The sequence below is a fragment of the Balaenoptera acutorostrata genome, chromosome 3 (genome assembly GCF_949987535.1).
Source record: "Balaenoptera acutorostrata chromosome 3, mBalAcu1.1, whole genome shotgun sequence".
Lineage (NCBI taxonomy): Eukaryota > Metazoa > Chordata > Mammalia > Artiodactyla > Balaenopteridae > Balaenoptera > Balaenoptera acutorostrata.
The window spans coordinates 17,006,957-17,028,149 of record NC_080066.1 but is presented as its reverse complement, the minus strand read 5'-3'; the positions used below and the strand labels follow the sequence as shown (position 1 = coordinate 17,028,149).

The window sequence follows — 21,193 nt, the reverse complement described above, 5'->3', positions numbered from 1 at the left end:
CCTAACATGGGTCAATTCAGAGTTTTTGGTTATAATTATGATGGAAAAAAAAAGCAAAACATTCAAACATGGTTACTTTTTTTTTTTTTTAATTGGGGTATAGCTGTTTCACAGTGTTGTGTTAGTTTCTACTGTACAGCGAAGTGGAGTTCCCTGCGCTGTACAGCAGGTTCCTGTTAGTTATCTATTTTATACATATTAGTTAGTGTATATATATCAATCCCAATCTCCCAATCCATCCCACCCCCCCTTTCCCCACTTGGTGTCCACACGTTTGTTCTCTACGTCTGTGTGTCTATTTCTGCCTTGCACACAGGTTCATCTGTACCATTTTTCTAGATTCTACATATGTGCATTAATATACGCTCTTTGTTTTTCTCTTTCTGACTTACTTCACTCTGTATGACAGTCTCTAGGTCCATCCATGTCTCTACAAATGACCCAATTTTGTTCCTTTTTAAAACATAGTTACTTCTTTATTGAATCAAGTTGTTGAGCTCCAGCTGTAATGTGTAGTAATAATGATAACAAGTACCATCTAGGTAGTGCTTACAATGTGCCAGATGCTGTTTTAAATGCTTTATATTTACAACTCATTTAAACTTCACATAACCCCTATAAGGTAGGAACTACCTTGCCCATTTTAAAGATGAAGAAACCGAGGCATAGATTAAATAACTCTCCAGTATCACCTACCTCGTTAGGGGTTGATCAGAGGTTTCAGTCCAGGCATCTGGCTCCACAGTCCACACTCTGAACTCTGCTACGCCTTAGCGAACAGTGGTGGGCACAGCACGGCACTCTGCTTGCCCTCGTTAAGCTTACTTTTTTTTTTTTTTTTTTACCTCAGAATATCTGCAGTTATCTTTAGATTCTTTATTTATTAAATATTAAGATACTGTGCTAGGTACAGAGGACATGGAGAATTGACGTCTACAAGATGACAGTTCATAAGGCAGGTCAGCCTTACTACACATCTGTAGTAGATGGGGAAGAGTTACATACATCTTAAATACTAAATCTTTTAAACAGAGGTTGTTTGTGTTTGTCTTAATATATGTATATGTCTGTATGTGAATCACCCGGCTTAAATCCCCTCCCCAGTTCTTGCCATCATTGAGGCTCTCAGGAGTTCATGCAGGTGATACTTCTCACATTCTGGTCTAACACTTGCTCTTTCAACTCCCGTGGCTTTGAGCGCTGGACTAGGAACCTCTTCTGCCCTCCTCACTTCCTCCTGGCCGCCTCTGGGTCTGGCCGCTGCTGCTCAGAGCGGTTCTGTGACTCAACTCTGGCTGACTGCATCTCGCCTCAGGTGCTTCTGTCTTTTCAACCCCTGGGGCTTCTCCAGCAAGCCCTGTCTGTCCCTAGGATGAGAAGCTGCCAGCAGCCTTCTGGGCTGCTACACTGTTGTTCTTGGAAGTGTGGTGCAGTTCACGCCCTTGGGGCAAACTTCTCCCTGTGGGGACTCGAGCTGACAGATGTGTGTCTTCACGGTGGTCCTCCTCTGGACACACTTTCTGCAGTTGTCCCTGGTATTCTAGGGGGACTGGTTCCAGGACACGCCCCATCTGCCCCACCCCCGACCAAATCCGCAGAGGCTCAGGTCTCTTCTACACGATGGTGTAGTATTTGCATGTAACCTATGCACTTCCTCACATATGCTTTAAATCACCTCTAGATGACTTATAATACCTAATAAAATGTAGATACTATGTAAATAGTTGCCTGTGCAGGGCACATTCAAGTTTTGCTTTTTGGAACTTTCTGGAATTAAAAAAAAATTTTTTTCCATCTGTCATTGGTTGAATCCGCCAGTGGAACCTATGGATTCTCAGGGGGTGAACTGTATACACTTCTCAGAACTTCTCAGTAAGACCAAGCCCCCAGGCACCCATTGTGGTAGCTAAAGCGCCCCGGCCTTTTCTCTTCTTGGTTTGCTCTCTTCAGCACCTCTCTGGTTCCCAGGTCACCTTCCAAGTGAGCTGATAGCACACATGCTTTTATCTCAGGCTCTGCTTTGGGAACAGATCCCAGCTAAACCAGTTCCCATAGCTGTCTCCTAACCTAGACCTTTTACCCAACACTGCCTGCCCCTGAAATGTTACCCCTGGCTCTTTAGCCCCTTTCTGTCATCTGCACCCTAATCTCTAGGCCTTTGACTTTGACCTCTTCTCTTCGTTGATGTTTTGTCAGCACTGCCACTGCTTTGACCCCTTCCTCCTCCTGCACTTGCTCTGTAAACAATGGAATTAATTCAGCAGTTTCAAATTGGAGCTTAAGGACCCATGGGAGGTAGTCTCAGCGATTTGAGTGTTTTTACAAGAATTTCTAAAAATTTTGGGCTTTTGTGCAAATAATTATAATAATAAACAACCAGTATGTGGATTATCTGGTTGACCACCTTATAACTGAGTGTATATATATATATATATATATATATATATATATATATATATATATATATATGTTATTTCAGTGCCTATGTTTGTGTTTGTATGTGTAAATGAATTGTGGTTCGTAATGTACAAGAGCCTGGAGCATGAGGCATTTTACATCTAGCTGTAAGTTGGCTTGCGTATACTTAAGTGAACTGAAGATTGTTATCCCTAGGGTATCTACAGTAACTGTTTGCTATTTAAAGAGGGTCTGCATAGTAACTAATTCTGAGAAACTCTTCTTTCCTGGGCTTCTAAATAATGTCCAAGAAAAATGTCATACAGTTTAACATATTTCAGCAAAAGTTTTTGAGCATTGATTTTATGCCAAGTACTTCTGGGTCCTGTGTTCTTGGAGCTTAGAACATGTCAGGGCAGACGCTTAACAGGTAGTTTCAGGTGAGGTGAGTGTGAGAAATGCGTCTTTATAGATTAGGGTGTCCGGTACCTGCTGGGCCCTCATCATTGCTCTATAATCCTGTTGCATCTTCTTGATTTTCTTCAATCTCCCAACTCCCCACTCCCCTTTTCTCCCAGCACTTGTCCTTGCTTCCTATTTCCGGAAAAAACGTGAGCTGTCATGCGTGAACTCGCTCCGCTTTTTACCCCCTGCCCTGACTTAGAGCAAGATGCTGCACCTCTATTCAGGGGAATATGCCCCTTGTGCTCCACACCTCTTTGCTCCAGGGGGGCCTGGCTGCGTCACTCTCTTCGTGTCTGCCTGCAGCTCTCCTCTCTTCCTTAGTATTCTTTTCTTCACAGTCTCAACCATCTTCATAATTTCATTGCCATCCACAACTCTTGGGTATGTATCTCTAACCCTGAATTCCTGAAAGCTAGGCCCATAGGTCTTAATTTCCCAGTTTGTATCTTTCCTAGATTTCACACAGGCCTTTCACATTCCATATTTCTAAATCAAAATCAGTATTTTCTCCCCTAACTCCGTTCTCCTTCTGTCTTCTTCATTTGAAAGTGATGATTCCCTTCTCTCACCCTTCTTATCTAAGCAACCATCTTCCTTATCTAAGCAACACTCAGATCCCTCCTAATCTCTGATTTGTCTTGTCCATTGTTACTCTGAAACCTCAGCAGGAAGTTCTGTACCTGTCCAGTAGCTCCTGTCTTGCCATTCATCCTCTACCCCACTGATTTTCTGCCACTTACATGTTGTCATGTTACTGCCCTGTGCCATTTTTTCCCGCTTCCTTGCTACATGTAGACTAGAGTATAAACTCTTAACGTGAATGGCATTTAAGGCTCTCTGTAACCTGACTGTAACCTCCTGCCTTGCTGGTATCGGTTTCTGTTATTTCCAGCTTATAATTTAAGTCTCAGAAATACCCAAGTACTTTAAGATTCTTTTTGGCCTTTATGATATTTTAAGATTTTAACATAATTTATACTTACTGTAGAAAATTACAGGGATAAAATAATCACTCATCCCACTGACCAGATTTAACTACAAATAACGTATAAATACATTTTTTCTAGTCTTTTTTCTGTAAAGCTAGAGCAAGTCAATTCCAGTTTGGGGGGAGAGAGAGAAGTCATCCAAACATGTATGTTTAGTGATAAGATTGGAAAGAAGTTACTACAGTTCTTCTCAGGACTCCGTGGCCTTGCACGTGCAGACCTTTTGCCTGGGGTGTTTCTCTCCAGTGCCTACCCGTTTCCTGTGAGGCTGCGGTTTGAGCCACCATGAAGCTTCTGAACTTGCCCCAGCAGATTTTGGCATCCTCAGTGCACTTTGTCCTTATCTTCATTATAGAAACCACCATATCACATTGTAATTATTTGTATTTTTTGTCTTTGAACTGAAAATTCCTTGAGACAGCGATCTTTGTATCTCCAGTAGGGCACAGGGCCTGACAGAGTTGGCCGAGGAAGAATGTCCAGAAGGTAGGGGAGAAGCCAGTAAAGTTCGCGGGAATAGAGTGTGTTAATAAAGAACAGTGAGGTTTAGTGAGTGTTGCTGTGTAAATTCGTTGGGTGGTAAACTGAGGTCCGTCCCCAGGTACGTATTGTAGGCAGGCACTAAAGTTTTGAATGAATGGATGAATGGATGCAGAGAGTAGGATAGGCCTGGGAAGTTTTCTTTTTCAAGAGCAGTTTCACATGCACGGTGGGAAGCAGACACCCAGTTACACAGGTGGAGGAGGGAGACGGAGACCCAGGTAGACAACTATCTCTAGACCTTTGATCATGAAGACAGTGCAAGTTAGGATGAGGACGGGACCTGAAGGCATCTCTCCTGGTGGCCTCTCCTCAGGAGCTGTCCTGTGTGGAGTGCTCTCGCGGGGACACTCCTCGGGGCACCTTTCTCGGCTGAGAGTCACCTGGGGTATAGGCCCCACTCCCAGGATAGGGGTTTTCAGGCCTGGGGTTCTCCCTGGACCACACACTGACCAGTGTCTTGAAGTCTCAGGGGCTCTTGGGGTGCCACCCTTCCTCCCTGCCCCCTTCGCCCCACCGCCTCTTTGCTGCCTGCTCTCCTCAGGGCCGCCCCTCACTGCTCTTGTCTCCGCCTGGTCGTCCTCATGGCTTTCCTTCATCCCTAATCGCCGCCGTCTTCTGTCTCCTAGGGCTTCCCTGCTTCCCGGGGAGAAAGCCTGGCCTTTGCAGGCCTGGCCACCGCCCTGGCGGGGCTGCTGCTGGCCTCGGGCTGCCCTCCACCCTGGTCCTTTCGGTGGCTCTACAGCCCTTGTGCTGCCTGCTTCCTCAGGAGGCCGATCTTTGGTGCATCAAGGTTTATAGAAGGAAAAGAAAAATGGCATTAAAGTAGTATTTTAAAGCTACGGGACCTAAGAATGTTAGGAAACTTTTTCTGCTACCAAACAACTTTATCTTAGTGGTGCTTCTCTGAGTTGTGTAACTTTTAAAGGTTCCCCAAGGTAGTCTAGTGGTCCTTAAGGTGACCTGAGTTGTATCCTGAAGACACATGTATCAGAGTCCATATATGGAACAAATATTTGTTCTGTTCTCTTTGTATAGAAACTGCCCAGATGCTCCATTCATCACAGTCATGCATTTCTTCGGGCGTCTTACTGTTCCAGGTCCTTTTAATCATAGCTTTGGAATTGATAACATTATTTGAATTGTTTAGAATTATACTCTGCATGGATTTTTTTACACGTTGAACCTTTTAGTCAGGCCTTAAAAGGTAAACTGTCAGGCATTTCACACTTCAGTGACCCGCAGCTTTTGTTGGGCTTTTGGATGCAGTCACAAGTAATAACGTAAGCAAAACTGTGGCATAACAGAACTGGCTGCTCTGAGCATGGTCGCAAAGTGGATGACTGTGCAAGTTATTCATACTGCTTTTCTCTGGGAAACCAGAAAATGTGAGCAGCATTTGACAGAGGAAACCCAGTATCCCAGGGGTGCTCAGAGCATAACTTTAAAGCATATTCTTGGAGCTGTGGGATTGTATCCTGGAACATAAGCCCTTGAAAATGAGGGTTTTTGAAAGAAATTTTTTTTTCTTATTAAAGGAAATTCACCAAGAAAGAAAAAAATTCCACACAGTACCCTGCCGTAATTGTTTTTACTAAGAAAGTGAAAAGAAGAAAACACTAAAACAATTTAAAAACAAATGAACCCATTGTCTTTATATTATGCTTATAACTCTGTCATCTCCAGGATTCTTTGGTTACTTTATACGTTTATATACTGTTATTTTTACATACCTGTCATCTTAATGTGTTCTTTGCATCCAGAAGTTATTCTATAAACCTTCTGATGTTACTACATTTTATTTTGACTCTAGTAGTCCATCAAGTTGATACAGTTAGCCCTTTCCCCATCATTCTAGGGGACGTTGGCACTTTTGTCTGTTATAAACATGCTAGAGTCTATACTGAAAGTGTATGTGCATGTGTATCACTTTATATTTTAAATTATTAGGATGAATTCCTAGTAGCTCATTTACTAAGTCAGAGGGTAGAAACAGTTTTAATGCTTTTTGATAGAGATTGTTAAATTATTTTCCCCCAAGTTATACCGGTTTACAGCCATCTCTGGTCTCTCTTAGCCATCTGCAGTAAGTCTTTGTTCTGTTGTTTTGTTGGGTTAAAAAACTTTTTTTTTTTTTTTTTCTGCTTGCTGGTTTACCTTACATTGCTTTAATTTATATTTCTTTGCTAAGTAGTAAAGCTAAACTTTGCTTGGTGGGGGGGTGTTATAATCTGCTTTTGGTGTTTTTGCATTCTTGTGGAAGGGGCAGGGGTTCATGCATAATATTAGACTGGCTGCTAGCCCAAGAGCAGTAGAAGTAGTTCAGGGACAGGGTCAGCGACCTGTGGCTATAGCCGTCTTTGACCAACTCTGGTAAGGTGTAGATTAATGTTGTGAAAACTTTGCTTCACAGAAAACAGTTACATACCTAATGATTGGAGTTTGAGGTATCCTGCTTAATAGACAGACTCTTACTTAATTTTTCTTTAGAGATTCTAAAAGACACTTAAGCCTCTTTCAGGTCTTCTTATGTCCCTCTCCCCCACTTTTGTGTAGTTTGTAGATGTAGAAATTGTAGGAAATTGAACTGAATATTTTACTAATTCCATGCACAGAAGTTGATTTTCTTAAGAAATAGTTACAGGACATCAAACTCAAAAATTGAGTTGGGGCCTTGTGCAGGATGTTGGTCTTAGCCTTAGAAGAAATAAAAACTATTGAAAAGCTGTAAGCAAGGGGATGACATGATCAGGATTTTGACAGGTTCGGGATTTTGACAGGTTCAGTGTTGAGGTAACTGAGGCATATGGATATGCCGGTTTGGCCCCCTAGGAGTCACAGGAGGTAATAGAGATTCCATGGGACAAAGACTTAATAGCTTTTAGGTGCAGGAGTACTTGACACTTTTTTTTGTGAGCACTGTTAATTAAATATTAATGTATAATTGATGTGGAGAAAAGTAAGAGTGGATTCTGGGACTCTGGAGTGGAAGGTGAGGTACTGGGGGGAGAGGTGGATGTTGAGTGTGGAGAAGGGCTGGGGAAGAAGATGCATTACGCTTATAAAATCAGCGGACGGTCAGGTGAGTGGGAATGATTAGGCTTTATGTGTTGTTTTTCCTTAATGTAACATGGTACATTTTATATTTCAGATGAATTTACAACTGATTTTCTGGATTGGATTGATCAGTTCAGTTTGCTATGTGTTTGGCCAAACAGGTAAAAAAAGTTTCATAGTTGTCTTTTCACTTCAGTATCTTGTGTCACTTTTTGACCACTTTAGATGCCTGGAAAAACCTACATCAGGTCGTCTTGCTCCTTCTGAAAGCCTTGCCGTGGCCTCACCTCCCTCAGAGTTGAGGGCGGGGCCCTTCCAGTGCCTGCAAGGCCCTTTCTCAGGCTCTCCACCAGTCACCCAGAGTGACAACGGGGATAGGATGCACTGCACAGAGCTCTTTGGGGAATATCATAGAGTGTGTAAGTGAGCGTAGAGAAAGCAAAGGCGTGTTACATCTTTAGAAGGAAACGAAGTAAATGTGTAGAACAGTGGATTATGAACTATCCACTACTATCTGAAAGAATGAAAGCAGGAACAGTTGGCTTTCCAGAAGATGTTCTTGCTCTTTGATCAAAAGTCTTGCAAAATGTTGGCGTCATATAGGAGAGAAATGAAAAATAAAACTGAAAATATATTTAATCCTCTTATAAACCATGGTGCATCCACATCTGGAATAACGGATGTCCAATTCTGTTCTCCAAATCTCAAAAAATACACTGCATAGAACAATTGTTTGATATTAGGGTGGAAGGACTTACCACATGGAAAAATGAAGAAAGAAACCGTAAGGGAAGTTATTGATAAATTTAAATTACATAAAACCAGCAATAACATAAAAAACCAAAGTATCTATGTGTCAGAACACCATCGACAAAATGAGAAACTAAATAAGGATTTACTTTCACTTACAAATGTAGAGCTCCAATAAAAACAGATGAACATGATAATAGAAAATTTGCAAAAGATGTAACAGAAAATTTATAAAAGAAATGGCCAGTAAAAATACGAAAAAGAATGAAACCTTCAGTAACTGACAATTAACTTGATGTTCTTATTTATACCTGTTAAATGAATTTAAAAAAATCTTTGCATTAAAAAGGTGTTTCTTGTTGAGGGTGTGGTGAAATGGTGTGTGTACACTGCTTGTGGGAGTGTGTGTTTGAACGTTACTGCTGGAGAGAAGTTAGTGTGTATTGAGAATCTTTAAAAGTTAATACTCTTTGCTTCAGTATTTTTTTTTTTAGTTTGTGATAAGGAAGTAATCAGAGTTTTACATTACAAGAATGGTCATCAGAGTGGGTGCATATATATATGCATGTATGTGTATATATGTGGAGGGTTCGTGTGGCATGTGTGAACTATGCAATTAAAAACAATCTAAATTTATCCATCATTAAATAGGATACATTATTATAATGGAATATGTAATCATTAAAGCCATGTTTTTGAAGAATTTGGAATGAAACATTTGGATTAAGTATAAAAAGTAGTATATAAAATGTATATCCTTGATTTCATTTGAATAATGTCTGTATATGCCTGCTTCCTTGCTATTTTTTTATTTATCTGCTTAGAAAAAAGACTGGGAAGAAATATACAAAAAATGTTAATAGTAGTTACCTCTTAGTGAGCAGGTTTTGAGTGATTTTTAGTTTGTTCTTTATACTTTTACGTGTTTTCCAAATTTTTTATAATGAGCGTGTGTTAGGTTTATAATCAGAAAACATACATTGGAGACAGTCCATATTAGTACTTAGCACACGGCAGACATGCTGATCCTTATACGGATTTAAAGAGCTATATGGCGTACTTTGAACACAGACCTGAGAAATCAAAGGGTTGTGGATTGGATGAATATGGACTTTTCAAGTATTTAACAAACGAAAATGAAAGTGCCTGCTTGAGGGGGTAGGGTATGGGTGTGGCGGGATGAGTTAAATGAAGAGAAATAATACTTTTACCCAGTTGTAAGAACACTCCTGAGAATTAATGACCATCCAACATGAGAGAGCCTGAAATCATGCCTTTGGAAAAAAAGGACAAATGTATAGATTAAGGGTACCTAGTCTTTGCTATAGAAGACAAGAGAGATAACTGTGTCTTTTTATGGTTCTCTGTGCCAAGATGATCCAAAATCACCTCTCTCTGGGGGGTAGGTCTGAATCAGCTTAGTAACAAGGTTCATAGTGTTTATATTTAACATTTGTATATGTTGTATTATTTGTCATTGTGATCCAGATTTTTCACTGTTCTCTCTCTTGAAACTTCAAGTAAAGTGGTCTATTCTTTGTTTCTCCTGACAGATGAAAATAGATGTTTAAAAGCAAATGCCAAATCATGTGGAGAGTGCATACAAGCAGGGCCAAATTGTGGATGGTGCACAAATTCAGTAAGTAAGATTGTTCAAGTCTTTCCATCTATCCTCTAGTCATTTAGTGTTGCCCAAAACTGTATCCTTGGGAAGTGCTCGATGTGACTTCACTTCCTCATTGTTGACTGAATAAGCGTCAGCTCTGTGTGTAGCCCTGAGTGATGCTCTGGAGCTGTGCTGCCCGGCACGGGGCCCGCTAGGCACGTGTGGTGCTGTTGAGCACCTGAGATACGGGTGGTCCAAACTGAGAATTGCCGTCAGCCTTAAATACATGCCAGAGATTGAAGACTTAGCATTTCAACATTAATGATTTTTGAAATCACTGACATTTTGTATATATTATTAATTTCCCGTTTCTTTTTTTTCTTCCTCTTAGCGTGGCTACTAGACAATTTAAAAATACATACGTAGCTCACCTTTGTAGTGTGCACTGTTTCTATTGGGCAGCTTCCCAAAAACCTCTAGCCATTTCATTGGACTGTTCTAGATTTTTCCCTTTTTCTATGGTGGGAGAGGTATACATTAACCCGCCTAATTGTGTCTTAATTAAACTAATATACACTTGATTTGCATCCTAATCAAAGCCCATTGAGGTTAGGCTTTAAATTTTATTCACTCTTGTCATCTCTGTACATTGCTTAACACGGTACCTTCCACAAAGCTTACTAAATATTGAATGAATGAATGAACAGGTGAATGCTAAGTTGGTACTGGAGGTAACGGGAAGTCATTTTGAGGGTATATAATTTATTTACAGGTGAATAATATCAGAAGGTCAAAGGCTTATTGTTTGTTTTTACTCAGGCAGTTGACCCCGCAGTCAGGTGCCTGTTTTGTGGGCGTTACTGGTCAAATGTCAGATATTTCGTATGATTTGACCTATGAAAGACAAAATGAGAAGTTTTCGTTTTGTTATTTTAAAAATTTTCTACCGGCACCTTCTGTTCTCCTAAAAACGGTATTCTGGAATTAAATTGGAGACAGTGAAGGAAATAGGGAGTGCCTTGAGTTTGTCTCGGACTAGGCTTACTTAACTGAAACTCTTGGTTTTCTTACCTCGAAAATGAGCATGATCTGCCTCCTTTATCTGTGTTCTTACAAGGATCAAATGAACCTAAAGCAGTTTCACTTAGAAGGTTATAATAGTGGTACGTGCAGTTCTCCACAACGGCATCCATTTTATGAGGGTCACAGTTTATCTGGGGTTTAGGGTTATCCTAGCCTAACTATTCTTTCAATAATTTAGCCATGTTTGTGGCATAATTCTTAAATTATTAAAGGTATTTTGGGGTATCTTTAGTGAAATTTTACTTGAGTGTTGTGATCTTAGTTTCCTGGATTGGCTAATATTTGGAAGTGGATCCTGCCCTGGGCCCCTGTGCTCTGGCAGCATTTTAGGTTTGACCACACATAAAAGTTGTGCAGCTTTGAACCGTCGGGCCCATGGTTCTCCCTTCCAGTTTTTCTAAGTACAGAAAGGCTCTCATTTAGTACTATGTTTCCTTTAAAAAATAACTGATCAAAACCATTTTGTAATCTTTGTATATAAATATCCTCACTTTATTCAGCACCATGAAATTGGTAGATAATAAACAACCATACAAAACATAAAGTGACCCCAAATGAAAGGCATTTCCTCATTTTCCCAATGTCAAGATTTTTTTGGCCAACTAAATACAGATTTTTAGGGGTATATGTGAAAAAGTTAAATGTCTATTAGGAGTACACATTTTAAAATGATATACACACATATACATGAATACACCGTCATTGTTCCCCTTCCTCACATTTATGAAAAACGTATTTAGAACCTTTACATGCATCTTAACAGCAGTGTTTTTGCTTTCACTTAGTCAGTCATCTGATAAAAATAGCACATTTTAAAATCATGTCACTAGTGGAAATTTTACCCCATGCCACAGGTACCAGTCACGTACCATTACAACTTTTTTTATTTTTAAAAAATTCACCCTATATATGTTTTTGACCCTGTCATATAATCACTTACTACGTTTTTTTTAAAAAGTAAGTTCTAAAAGGCTTGTTTACAATAATAGCCAATACCTAAAATATTTTTAAACCTCCAAGAGTACTTACTAAATTTTGTGGTAAATTTCTTGTTCTCCTTTTTAAGAAAGGTTTTAGGGTGACATGTTTTCCCTAAACATTGAGCTGTTCAAAATATCCTGAAGGGTGCTGCTACATCATACGAGAGACCCTCGGAACTTTCCTCAGGGACACTTTGGAAAAAGTATTTGTCTGATATTTGGTTGTATATATTATTAGTGGCTCTTAGCCATGCTAGATAAGTAATTTCACAAAAGAAATTTCTTTGAGTAGATACTCTGAATTTGAACATGAAACGGTTAAAATGTACACTTAGGTCAGTCCTCTAAGTATTACTAAAGTAATATGGTACTAGTAATATATTAGCAATAACGGTATTACTTTCAAGGAAAAATTTTTGTTTTTATCTGTTTTGTTTATTATGGTTTGGATGAAGGGAGCATTTTGTTTAAAAACCAGAAATGAAATACATTAGATGTGTTACCTGATTTTTGCAATTTAATTAGTTATTTGCAGTTACAATGATGTAAAATGTTTGACCACTATACTTTTTATTTATACCTATATTTTACACGTCATTTAGACATTTTTACAAGAAGGAATGCCTACTTCTGCTCGATGTGATGATTTAGAAGCCTTAAAAAAGAAGGGCTGTCATCCAGATGACATTGAAAATCCCAGAGGCTCCAAAGATATAAAGAAAAATAAAAATGTCACCAACCGTAGCAAAGGAACAGCAGAGAAGCTGCAGCCAGAAGATATTACTCAGATCCAACCACAGCAGTTGGTTTTGCAGTTACGATCAGGTACAGAAATCTGATTCTATGGCCTTTGTGTCTACTTGAGCTTTTTGACAACTTTCTGTAAGTTTCTGTTGAGGGTTCGTTTTCACATGTGGACTGACACTCAAATAGAAATGTTGAATACATTAACTTTTAGAAATTTTTTGCAGGTATAACAATTTGTAAGACACATGCACCTGAAGTAAATGTTACCTGTGTCTAGTGTAAATTCTGTTAAAGATTCAGAAAGTATTGGATTTAATTGGTTTTTAAAGATAAAAATGTCCATCTTCTGGTATAATTACATAATATAAAGACAACATTTTAATCTATTTTTTCCTTTGTTTTTGTTCAGTATTGATAAAATATTAAGGTTTTCATAAGAATCTGGAGCAGTCCTGCATCTGGGAAAAAGAAAGACAAAACAAGCCCCCTTTCTCCTCTTCTAGTTTCCCGCCCCTTCCTCTCAGAGGACTGTCCCGTGCCTGCCGCCCCGCCGCCCCTTCCCCTGCTGCTCTCTCTTGAGCCTGGTGCCGGCAGCCTTCCACTTCTAGAGCTGCTCTGGCAGAGCTCTGCTGGCACCTGGAACCACCAGGCCTGGTGGACCCTCGTCAGGCCTTTTTTTATTAGCCTTCCTGCGATCCAAGCGATGCCTTCGAGCTTCTTGAAATGCTCCCCTTGCAGCTTCTGCGATAACATTCCTACTTTTCTTCTTATCTCTTAACAGTGCTTTCCAGTCTCCTTTCTGTGTCTTTTTTCTTCCTTCCTCTTTGTAGTCCACTTAATTGTTGGTTTTCCTCTCATGACTTTAAAGCCATTTGTGGGCTGTAACACAGACTTTTAAGCTCCAAACCCAGTTATCCAACTGTCAACTAGAAGTCTATATAGAGACTTATATATCTGCAAGTTAAAAATTTAACGACTTTTCACCCAGACCTCTTCCTTCTCGTGTATTTTCTGAGTGGATTATATCTCACACCTCTGGTACATCTCTTCTCCTTCCTCATTGTTTCAGACCCTTATCATCTTTTTCTTAGATTTTTGCTATAGTTTCTTAACAAGTTTCTTTGTCTCTATAATCATCTTTAAAACTATTCTTCAGGTTTTCTACAGTGAAAATCAGGTTGCGTTATTCACTGCATATAGTGCGTCCCATTAAACAAAGAAGAGTCTTCACATTATAACGTTAGTCTCTAAAAAGTCTGGTGTACCCTGTAGTGTATCTGCCTCACCCACCCAGTCTAGTTTATGTCGTTCTGGCTGTCTGTTTTCTTCTGTCATAGTTATCAACCCACTGTTTGCCTGTCTTGCCTGCTGTGGATGGGGAATGCTATCTTTTTCACCATCCCCGGGGCCTGGCATTTTAAGTATTTGTGATTGAAATGAGTACACATCCATTGATTCAGTAACCTGTGGAATGCCCAGGATTTTGTAAAAACTATGTCGATAATACAGGTTATAGTGTATACCTTATCGATCGAATTTACTTGGTTTTTCTCATTTGCTTTTGATTGTTGGCAAGCTAATTTTCTAATCTCTGTTTGATTAGGGGAGCCACAGACATTTACATTAAAATTCAAGCGAGCTGAAGACTATCCCATCGATCTCTACTACCTTATGGACCTCTCCTACTCTATGAAAGACGACTTGGAGAATGTGAAAAGTCTTGGAACTGATTTGATGAATGAAATGAGGAGGATTACTTCAGACTTCCGAATTGGTAGGAATTTTGAGAAAATTAATAGTTTTCATTTGTATAAATACTGGCAGTTTTGTTCTTCACCACATGCAAGTGAGGTAAATAGGCCAGGTTTTAGTCTTTTTTTTTTTTGAGAGAACTGATATTCCTGTCACACATCTAATAATTTTTCCGCCTCCTTGTTCCTCTGTTTCTGTAGGCTATCACGTTATTTGACACACCTTACACCACATAGGTAATAAAATGCTTGCATGTTTTCACAGGAATTTATGCATTGATTTGTTGATATATTTTATAAACATGTTGATTACAGTTTTTTTCATTACTAGTTAGTATGACCACACCTGCCTATACAGCCTTAATCTCACATCAGACCTGGATTTTTCATACAGTGATCTCCTTTCCAAACCTAATTATTAAAACCCTTATTATTTCTTATTAAAGAAAAAGATTGACTTACAGGTGGTAATGTACTTGATTTTTTTCATGCAGTTTATCCATCTACCCTCCATCTGTCATCACTGTGTGTGCATTTTCCTTCGCAGGGTTTGGCTCATTTGTGGAGAAAACCGTGATGCCTTACATTAGCACAACACCAGCTAAACTCAGGAACCCTTGCACAAGTGAACAGAACTGCACCAGCCCATTTAGCTATAAAAATGTGCTCAGCCTTACTGATAAAGGGGAGGTATTTAATGAACTTGTTGGTAAACAGCGCATATCTGGAAATTTGGATTCTCCAGAAGGTGGCTTTGATGCAATCATGCAAGTTGCAGTTTGTGGAGTGAGTGCATTCATTTTCTGCAAAAGGATATTATTTGTGTGAATTTTGAGTGTGATTTTGCTGTCAGAAGAAATTACCTTAATTACTGTAGCATACTTGACTAATCCCTTAAGTTCCCTCCAACTACAAATGCTTTATAAAAGCATAGTTAATCATTATGCCCCTATTTAAACCAGGCAGTTAGTTCATTTACACAGGGTTTTAAAAGCCAGAATGCTCACCATTTGAAACAGTGGGGCAGTTTAGCTTTAGCTGGGGCTCTAGGTTTTTAGAAGAGGCCCAGGAACCCTAGCTTTCCAGCTTTGTGCCTGAGATGGAATTGGGGTTATCTGGGACGTCTCCAGGAGCATTAAAAGTGCTCAAATGGACTATGTCTCAGACACCATTTTCCTCTGGTCAGTTTTCTTCTGCTTATCATCTTTGAGAGGTATCTTCCCCATGTCTTAGTCATTCAAAAAGAAAGAACTTTTTAAGTCTTAGTTTGAAAGCTATATGAGAACAGGTATTTTGAGAAGTCATATAATTGTAATTTTAATTGCAAGATTTTCAGTAGTAGTAAGCTGATCTCCATTGGACTAGTGGTTAGAATTTTATGACCCGTTTACCAGGTGATGATTTTGAGGTGGCCTTTTAATGATTCAGCTGAAGCTGAACTGGAAAACATTGTGAGGTAGATAAAGTTTAAGTACCTGACTGTCTCATTCTCCCCCACCCCTTTTTCCTTAGAGTACTCCTATGCTCTAGAAGACCTTCCTTGATTCCAGATGCTTCTTAATGGTTATTTTCCAACCAATTTTTAATGTGTAACTTGATACCCAAGATGGTAATATGGTGTAGTGTTTAAGAGAACAGTCCTTAGACTGTTAGGAAATGGCTTCAGATGTTCCCATCCCTGCTCATCCACTGGGCAGTTTCCTTGCCATTCTAGAGGGCTGTTTCCTTCTCCTTAAGAAGGGGTAATAACAGATAAACCTGATAGGGTTGTTACGAAGTTTAAATGCGGTAATCCATATACAGTGCCACTAAACACCCAGCAAATATTAACTACTAGATTATCGTTACTCTTGACTTCTCACTGGGGTAGTTGCAATTTAAGGATAGTCTCTGCTTTTAGAGGGGAAGAGAGTGATATTCCAGGTAGTGCCCAGCCTGATGCCTGTTTTCTTTCCAGCCATTCATTCGTGATCCTGTTAGCAGCTCACTGTGGAGAGAGCATTCTCTGGGCTGCCTCTGCCTGCGCCTTAGCCTTGGGATTCAAACAAGCCAGAGAACCTGTGGCCGCTACTCTCGGTTTTCCTCGTGCTGACTGAGAGTAACTGTTCCACTTACTTCTCTGCGTGAAAGAGAGACAGACATTCCACTTGGACTGCCGGCATTAATAAACTTAATTTCTGCCTTCAAGGATTTTATAGTCTTATGAGGATATATACAGATATAATTGAGTATTTAGACAGATGTGATTATAAAATTACCGTAGAAGAGGATTTTACTGCTACTTTAAATTCTTTGCTGAATAAGGTGGAAAATAAAATAAATGAACAAATAAGCAGTACTGATGGGGGGTTACAATGGGTGGAATTAAGCAGTGCAAGTCTTTGGAGAAGGTTCTTTTCTCTGTAATTAAAAAAGGAAGGCCTAATGTGGTGGCTGATAAAGGAAGTATACGCTACGGAATGTGGAGCAAGGATGGATGGGAATGAGACAGTGATATTTGGGCCAAGATGGGTGTGGGCTGAGACATTTGCATTTACTCATTAAGCACCTACTGTGTGCCAAGCACTGTGCTGACTGCTGAAGATGAGATGATGGGCAAAACCCAATGTGGTCCCTGCCCTGCACAGAGCGAGCGTACTTTCTAGTGGGGAGAGAGACATGGACTTTAAAAGACACAGTTTTTAAAAAAGAGCTGAGAGAGATGGACAGCCAGGCAAGGTGGAGTTTTACAGTGGGGTGGAGGAGTTTTTATTTAGTGGTCTCTGTGCCTTCATCAGCAAGGATATTGGCATTGTGAAAAGAGAAGATACGGAATTAGGTTGAGAGTACAGTGGTAGCCTACATAAAGATGAAAAGATTTATGCTGAATTGTGGGTAGTATTTTAAAATTGAAATCCTTTTCTTTTCGAGTCATTGATTGGCTGGAGGAATGTGACACGGCTGCTGGTGTTTTCCACGGATGCTGGGTTTCACTTTGCTGGAGATGGGAAACTTGGTGGTATTGTTTTACCAAATGATGGACAGTGTCACCTGGAAAATGATGTGTACACAATGAGCCATTATTATGTAAGTGCTTAGCTCCTTACATATTGAATGGATTCAGATTGAGTTTAGTGTCTAATACTAAGAATATTGTGGGTGACTGGCTTGTGGGTTTTTCAGGGTTTGGGGTTTTGTTATTTTGGTAATTTGGGCCCTGACCTAATGTGCAGGAAAGCTCGTGTTGCTGTTTTGAGGCTCTGGCTTTGTGCTTGCTTCCTTCCATGTAGATGAGGGCCTGGAGGTGAAGGGAGCTGCTGACTCCCGACACTGCGCCTCAGCCCAAAGCTCTGTCTCCTCTCACTCGCGTACGTCAAGGGGTAGCAAGCTTGATATTACGTCTAAACAAATCATTTGTATAGTCTTACACTCCTTGTCTTATTTATATATGATTTAAGAAAGCAGGCACCCTGCCTCTACTGAAAATAAAGATAGGCAAATTATTCAAGGTCTGGAAGAAATCTAAACCTTGCTGAATCTTGGTCTTTTTCTTAAGTGATACGTAGATAATATAACCTTTAATTACTGGCAGTTCTTTACTTTCATTGTTCTGACATTTAATATACACAGATAATCTTGCTCTTTAAAGTCTTTTTATTATGGAAATTTAAAATTTACATATAAAGGTAGAAGAGGATTAGAAACCTACTAGACAGCACCCACTTCAGCAATAATTTGTGTTGTTTCAAGCAGTCTTTTGTAAGTAATCCAGTTGATATCTGCACATCATTATTTTCAGAAAGTATTGAAAACCTGGAGTAGATTGGATGTAATTACATACTAAATTTTATTACTTAATTTCTTAGGATTATCCTTCTATTGCTCACCTTGTCCAAAAACTAAGCGAAAATAACATTCAGACGATTTTTGCAGTTACTGAAGAATTTCAGCCCGTTTACAAGGTAAGTATATACATGTGAGATCAAAAGAGGAACACATTTCTAGACCCTTTTTGTTTAGTCATTAGAGGCAAAATGATATGTCTGAATTGAAATGCGGGAAAATGTCACCAGCTAGACAGACTGGATTTTACAAGAGTGATGTATATTAATTTTAGTTACATTGTAAAGCTAGTTGTTTTTAGGTCTGACTCCTTAAGTTTATTTAGGAAATGTATCGAGAACTGTTATTTAAAAATAAATAGTAGGTACTCAGTAGATGCTAATTAGTTGAATGAGTAGTACTTGTATTTTATGTTTCATCTTTTAATTGCAGGAACTGAAAAATTTGATCCCTAAGTCAGCAGTAGGAACATTATCTGCAAATTCCAGCAATGTAATTCAGTTGATCATCGATGCATACAATGTGAGTGCATTTTAAATAGGATCTGTTTTGGGCAATACCCTGTGGAGAATACTTTTCTCAAAAAAAGTAAAACTCCTTTCATACACAATTTAGCAAGCCCCAGAAGACAACATAAAACTTAAATTCTGCATCTGGAGGAAAAACTCATATTCTCTTACAAATACATAATTATCTGCAGAGCAAAATATAACAAAGGCATGTGGGGAAAGTTTCTAAATTCTGTTTTAATGTTGTTAAGTAATAGGTCTCCTTGTTGGAAAGCAAGTGTGAAACAACTTATATTTAGATGTATAGGATGACCTCAGTCTTCTTTTTCCACCCCTTCTTTTTATAGATTCATCTATTTTGATGAATTGTGCCAGAAAAGGTTTTTTTTTTTTTTTTGCCAATTCTTCTCTTGACATATATTCAGGGTATATAGTTCCCTGTTTTCAAGAGGTACCTCACAGTCATATATGCATGTACCATAAAGTATATATGAATGTATTTACATATATTTGACTTACCATTTTAATAAGATTTATAAGATTTTTTTTTCCCCCAGATTGGAAGGAAGTTGAAATTAAAGAGGAATTTTCTCCATCTTGAGCTTTAGTTCAGGGTGCTTTAGCGATGCTCACTCAGCATTGGTCAGTAACTGCTGTAGGTCGTCTGGAGGCCTTTGTAACCTAACAGTAACCATCCTGTGTGGTGTACACCACCCCAGCCTTTTGATGGGTTGAACTGTAGATATTTTCTACCTCATGCCAGGGGTTCCCAGAATGTTTTGGAAAGACCCTACTCGAAGAGAGAGAGGTTTTTACAAAGATTTTCTAGATTCTGGTTGTTCCCTGTTTCTCCCATAGTTGTTTTGTTCTCTGTCTTTACAGCATATCTTAATGCTTTCCCAACTCCATCCGTGCAGGAGTGTGACCAGGAGAGAGCTTGCTGCTGCAGCCTTCTCCGTCGGTCCTGAGCGGTCTGCTGTTCTAAAAACGCAGTGGCTTGAATCCTCCCACTGGGGGTTTTCTTGTTTTGGGGGGTGAGGGCGCAGGGCTGCAACTGCACTTGAGCACATTTGTTCCTAGACTGTGTAGTAGATCATTTACCTTAGTCCCTAGTGAGCTGAAGTTGGTAGGCCCAGAGGAGAGCTGTGTTGCCACTGGGGGAGGAAAGTGTTCTGAGTTCTTAGGACTCCTCATAATTAATATCAGCCCTCTGTGCTGTATCATCATTAAAATTTTAACTCAGCAATTAAACCATAAATACTTTTTTCAGTCATGTACATTATTTTGAAGAATGGATCCTTATTAATTAGAGCCCATTTCTCTGGGTTTTGTGTTTTCTGGTCACTCAAGATTTGGCTTCAGATATTTTATTTAAATGATACTGTTTCTTAACAGTTCATTTTACCCATTGAATTTATGCATTCAACTTATTTTATAGTAGCATTTGTTTGCCTTTCCTCTGTTTAATAGTCTTTCTTTTAGTCCCTGTCTTCAGAAGTCATTTTGGAAAACAGCAAATTACCAGAAGGAGTAACAATAAATTACAAGTCTTACTGCAAGAATGGGGTGAATGGAACAGGGGAAAATGGGAGAAAATGCTCTAATATTTCCATTGGGGATGAGGTATGTTATATAAACATTTTCTGAAGAAAAGAAAAAACTGCTTGTTTACAGGCAATGTAGTTTATAATTTGAGAAACAGTTAAAGAAATATAATTTGGAGTGGTTTTTTGCAATTTTTTTAGTAGATTTAAATTGCTTAGTTGTTACCTTATCTTCTTGTTTTCCCTTAAGGTTCAATTTGAAATCAGCGTAACTTCAAATAAATGTCCAAATAAGAATTCTGAAACCATTAAAATTAAGCCTCTGGGCTTCACTGAAGAAGTAGAGATTATTCTTCAGTTCATCTGTGAATGTGAATGCCAGAGTGAAGGCATCCCTGGCAGCCCCAAGTGCCATGATGGCAACGGGACCTTTGAGTGTGGAGCCTGCAGGTGAGCCGGGGCCGTGGAGAGTGACGGGCTGCGGGGGACTGCGGCTGGGACGGCTGCAGGGGCAGAGGCTCTGTTCGGGCGTCCGGAGAAATTCTGTCTATTGGAGAAAATAAATGACTGTTGCAGCCACTGCTGCTCGCCACAGGATCAATTTGATGATCCTGTGTGTGCTATTTATGGAAAGCTCTTCCCTGCCTTTTTTTTTCCTTAGGCAGACTGTCCTTTACTGTAAAATAAAAGCTTTTATAGCCATCCAAGATGTATATTTAACAAATGGTTAAGGTAGCATTTGGGTTTTTCTCTCATTATAGCAGTCTGAATTCTCTAGAGCTAAATAAGCTTATATAAAATAATAGTGATTGTATCTGGGAAATGGAATTAGGAAGCAATAAAGGATGTTCACCGTGTATTACATGTACTTCTGAATCATTGGAATAATTTTTTAAAAAGCAATATACTTTGTAAAATTAAAAAGAAAACAGTATTTTCAGAACATAGAATCT

The 21,193-nt window shown here is 39.3% G+C and overlaps 1 protein-coding gene across 3 annotated transcripts in view; it reads left to right on the top strand.

Moving 5' to 3' along the window:
- The window catches only part of ITGB1 (integrin subunit beta 1), a 43,054-nt gene that overhangs the window by 10,054 nt on the left and 11,807 nt on the right, over window positions 1–21,193 (top strand). For all 3 annotated transcript variants that reach the window (XM_057542024.1, XM_007189850.2, XM_057542023.1), the window contains exons 2-11: window positions 7,543–7,609; window positions 9,752–9,837; window positions 12,470–12,692; window positions 14,218–14,388; window positions 14,913–15,151; window positions 17,276–17,431; window positions 18,211–18,306; window positions 18,620–18,709; window positions 20,179–20,319; window positions 20,491–20,690. In XM_057542024.1, coding sequence (XP_057398007.1) covers window positions 7,543–7,609; window positions 9,752–9,837; window positions 12,470–12,692; window positions 14,218–14,388; window positions 14,913–15,151; window positions 17,276–17,431; window positions 18,211–18,306; window positions 18,620–18,709; window positions 20,179–20,319; window positions 20,491–20,690 — 1,469 coding nt within the window. The remainder of the gene's footprint in view (window positions 1–7,542; window positions 7,610–9,751; window positions 9,838–12,469; window positions 12,693–14,217; window positions 14,389–14,912; window positions 15,152–17,275; window positions 17,432–18,210; window positions 18,307–18,619; window positions 18,710–20,178; window positions 20,320–20,490; window positions 20,691–21,193) is intronic.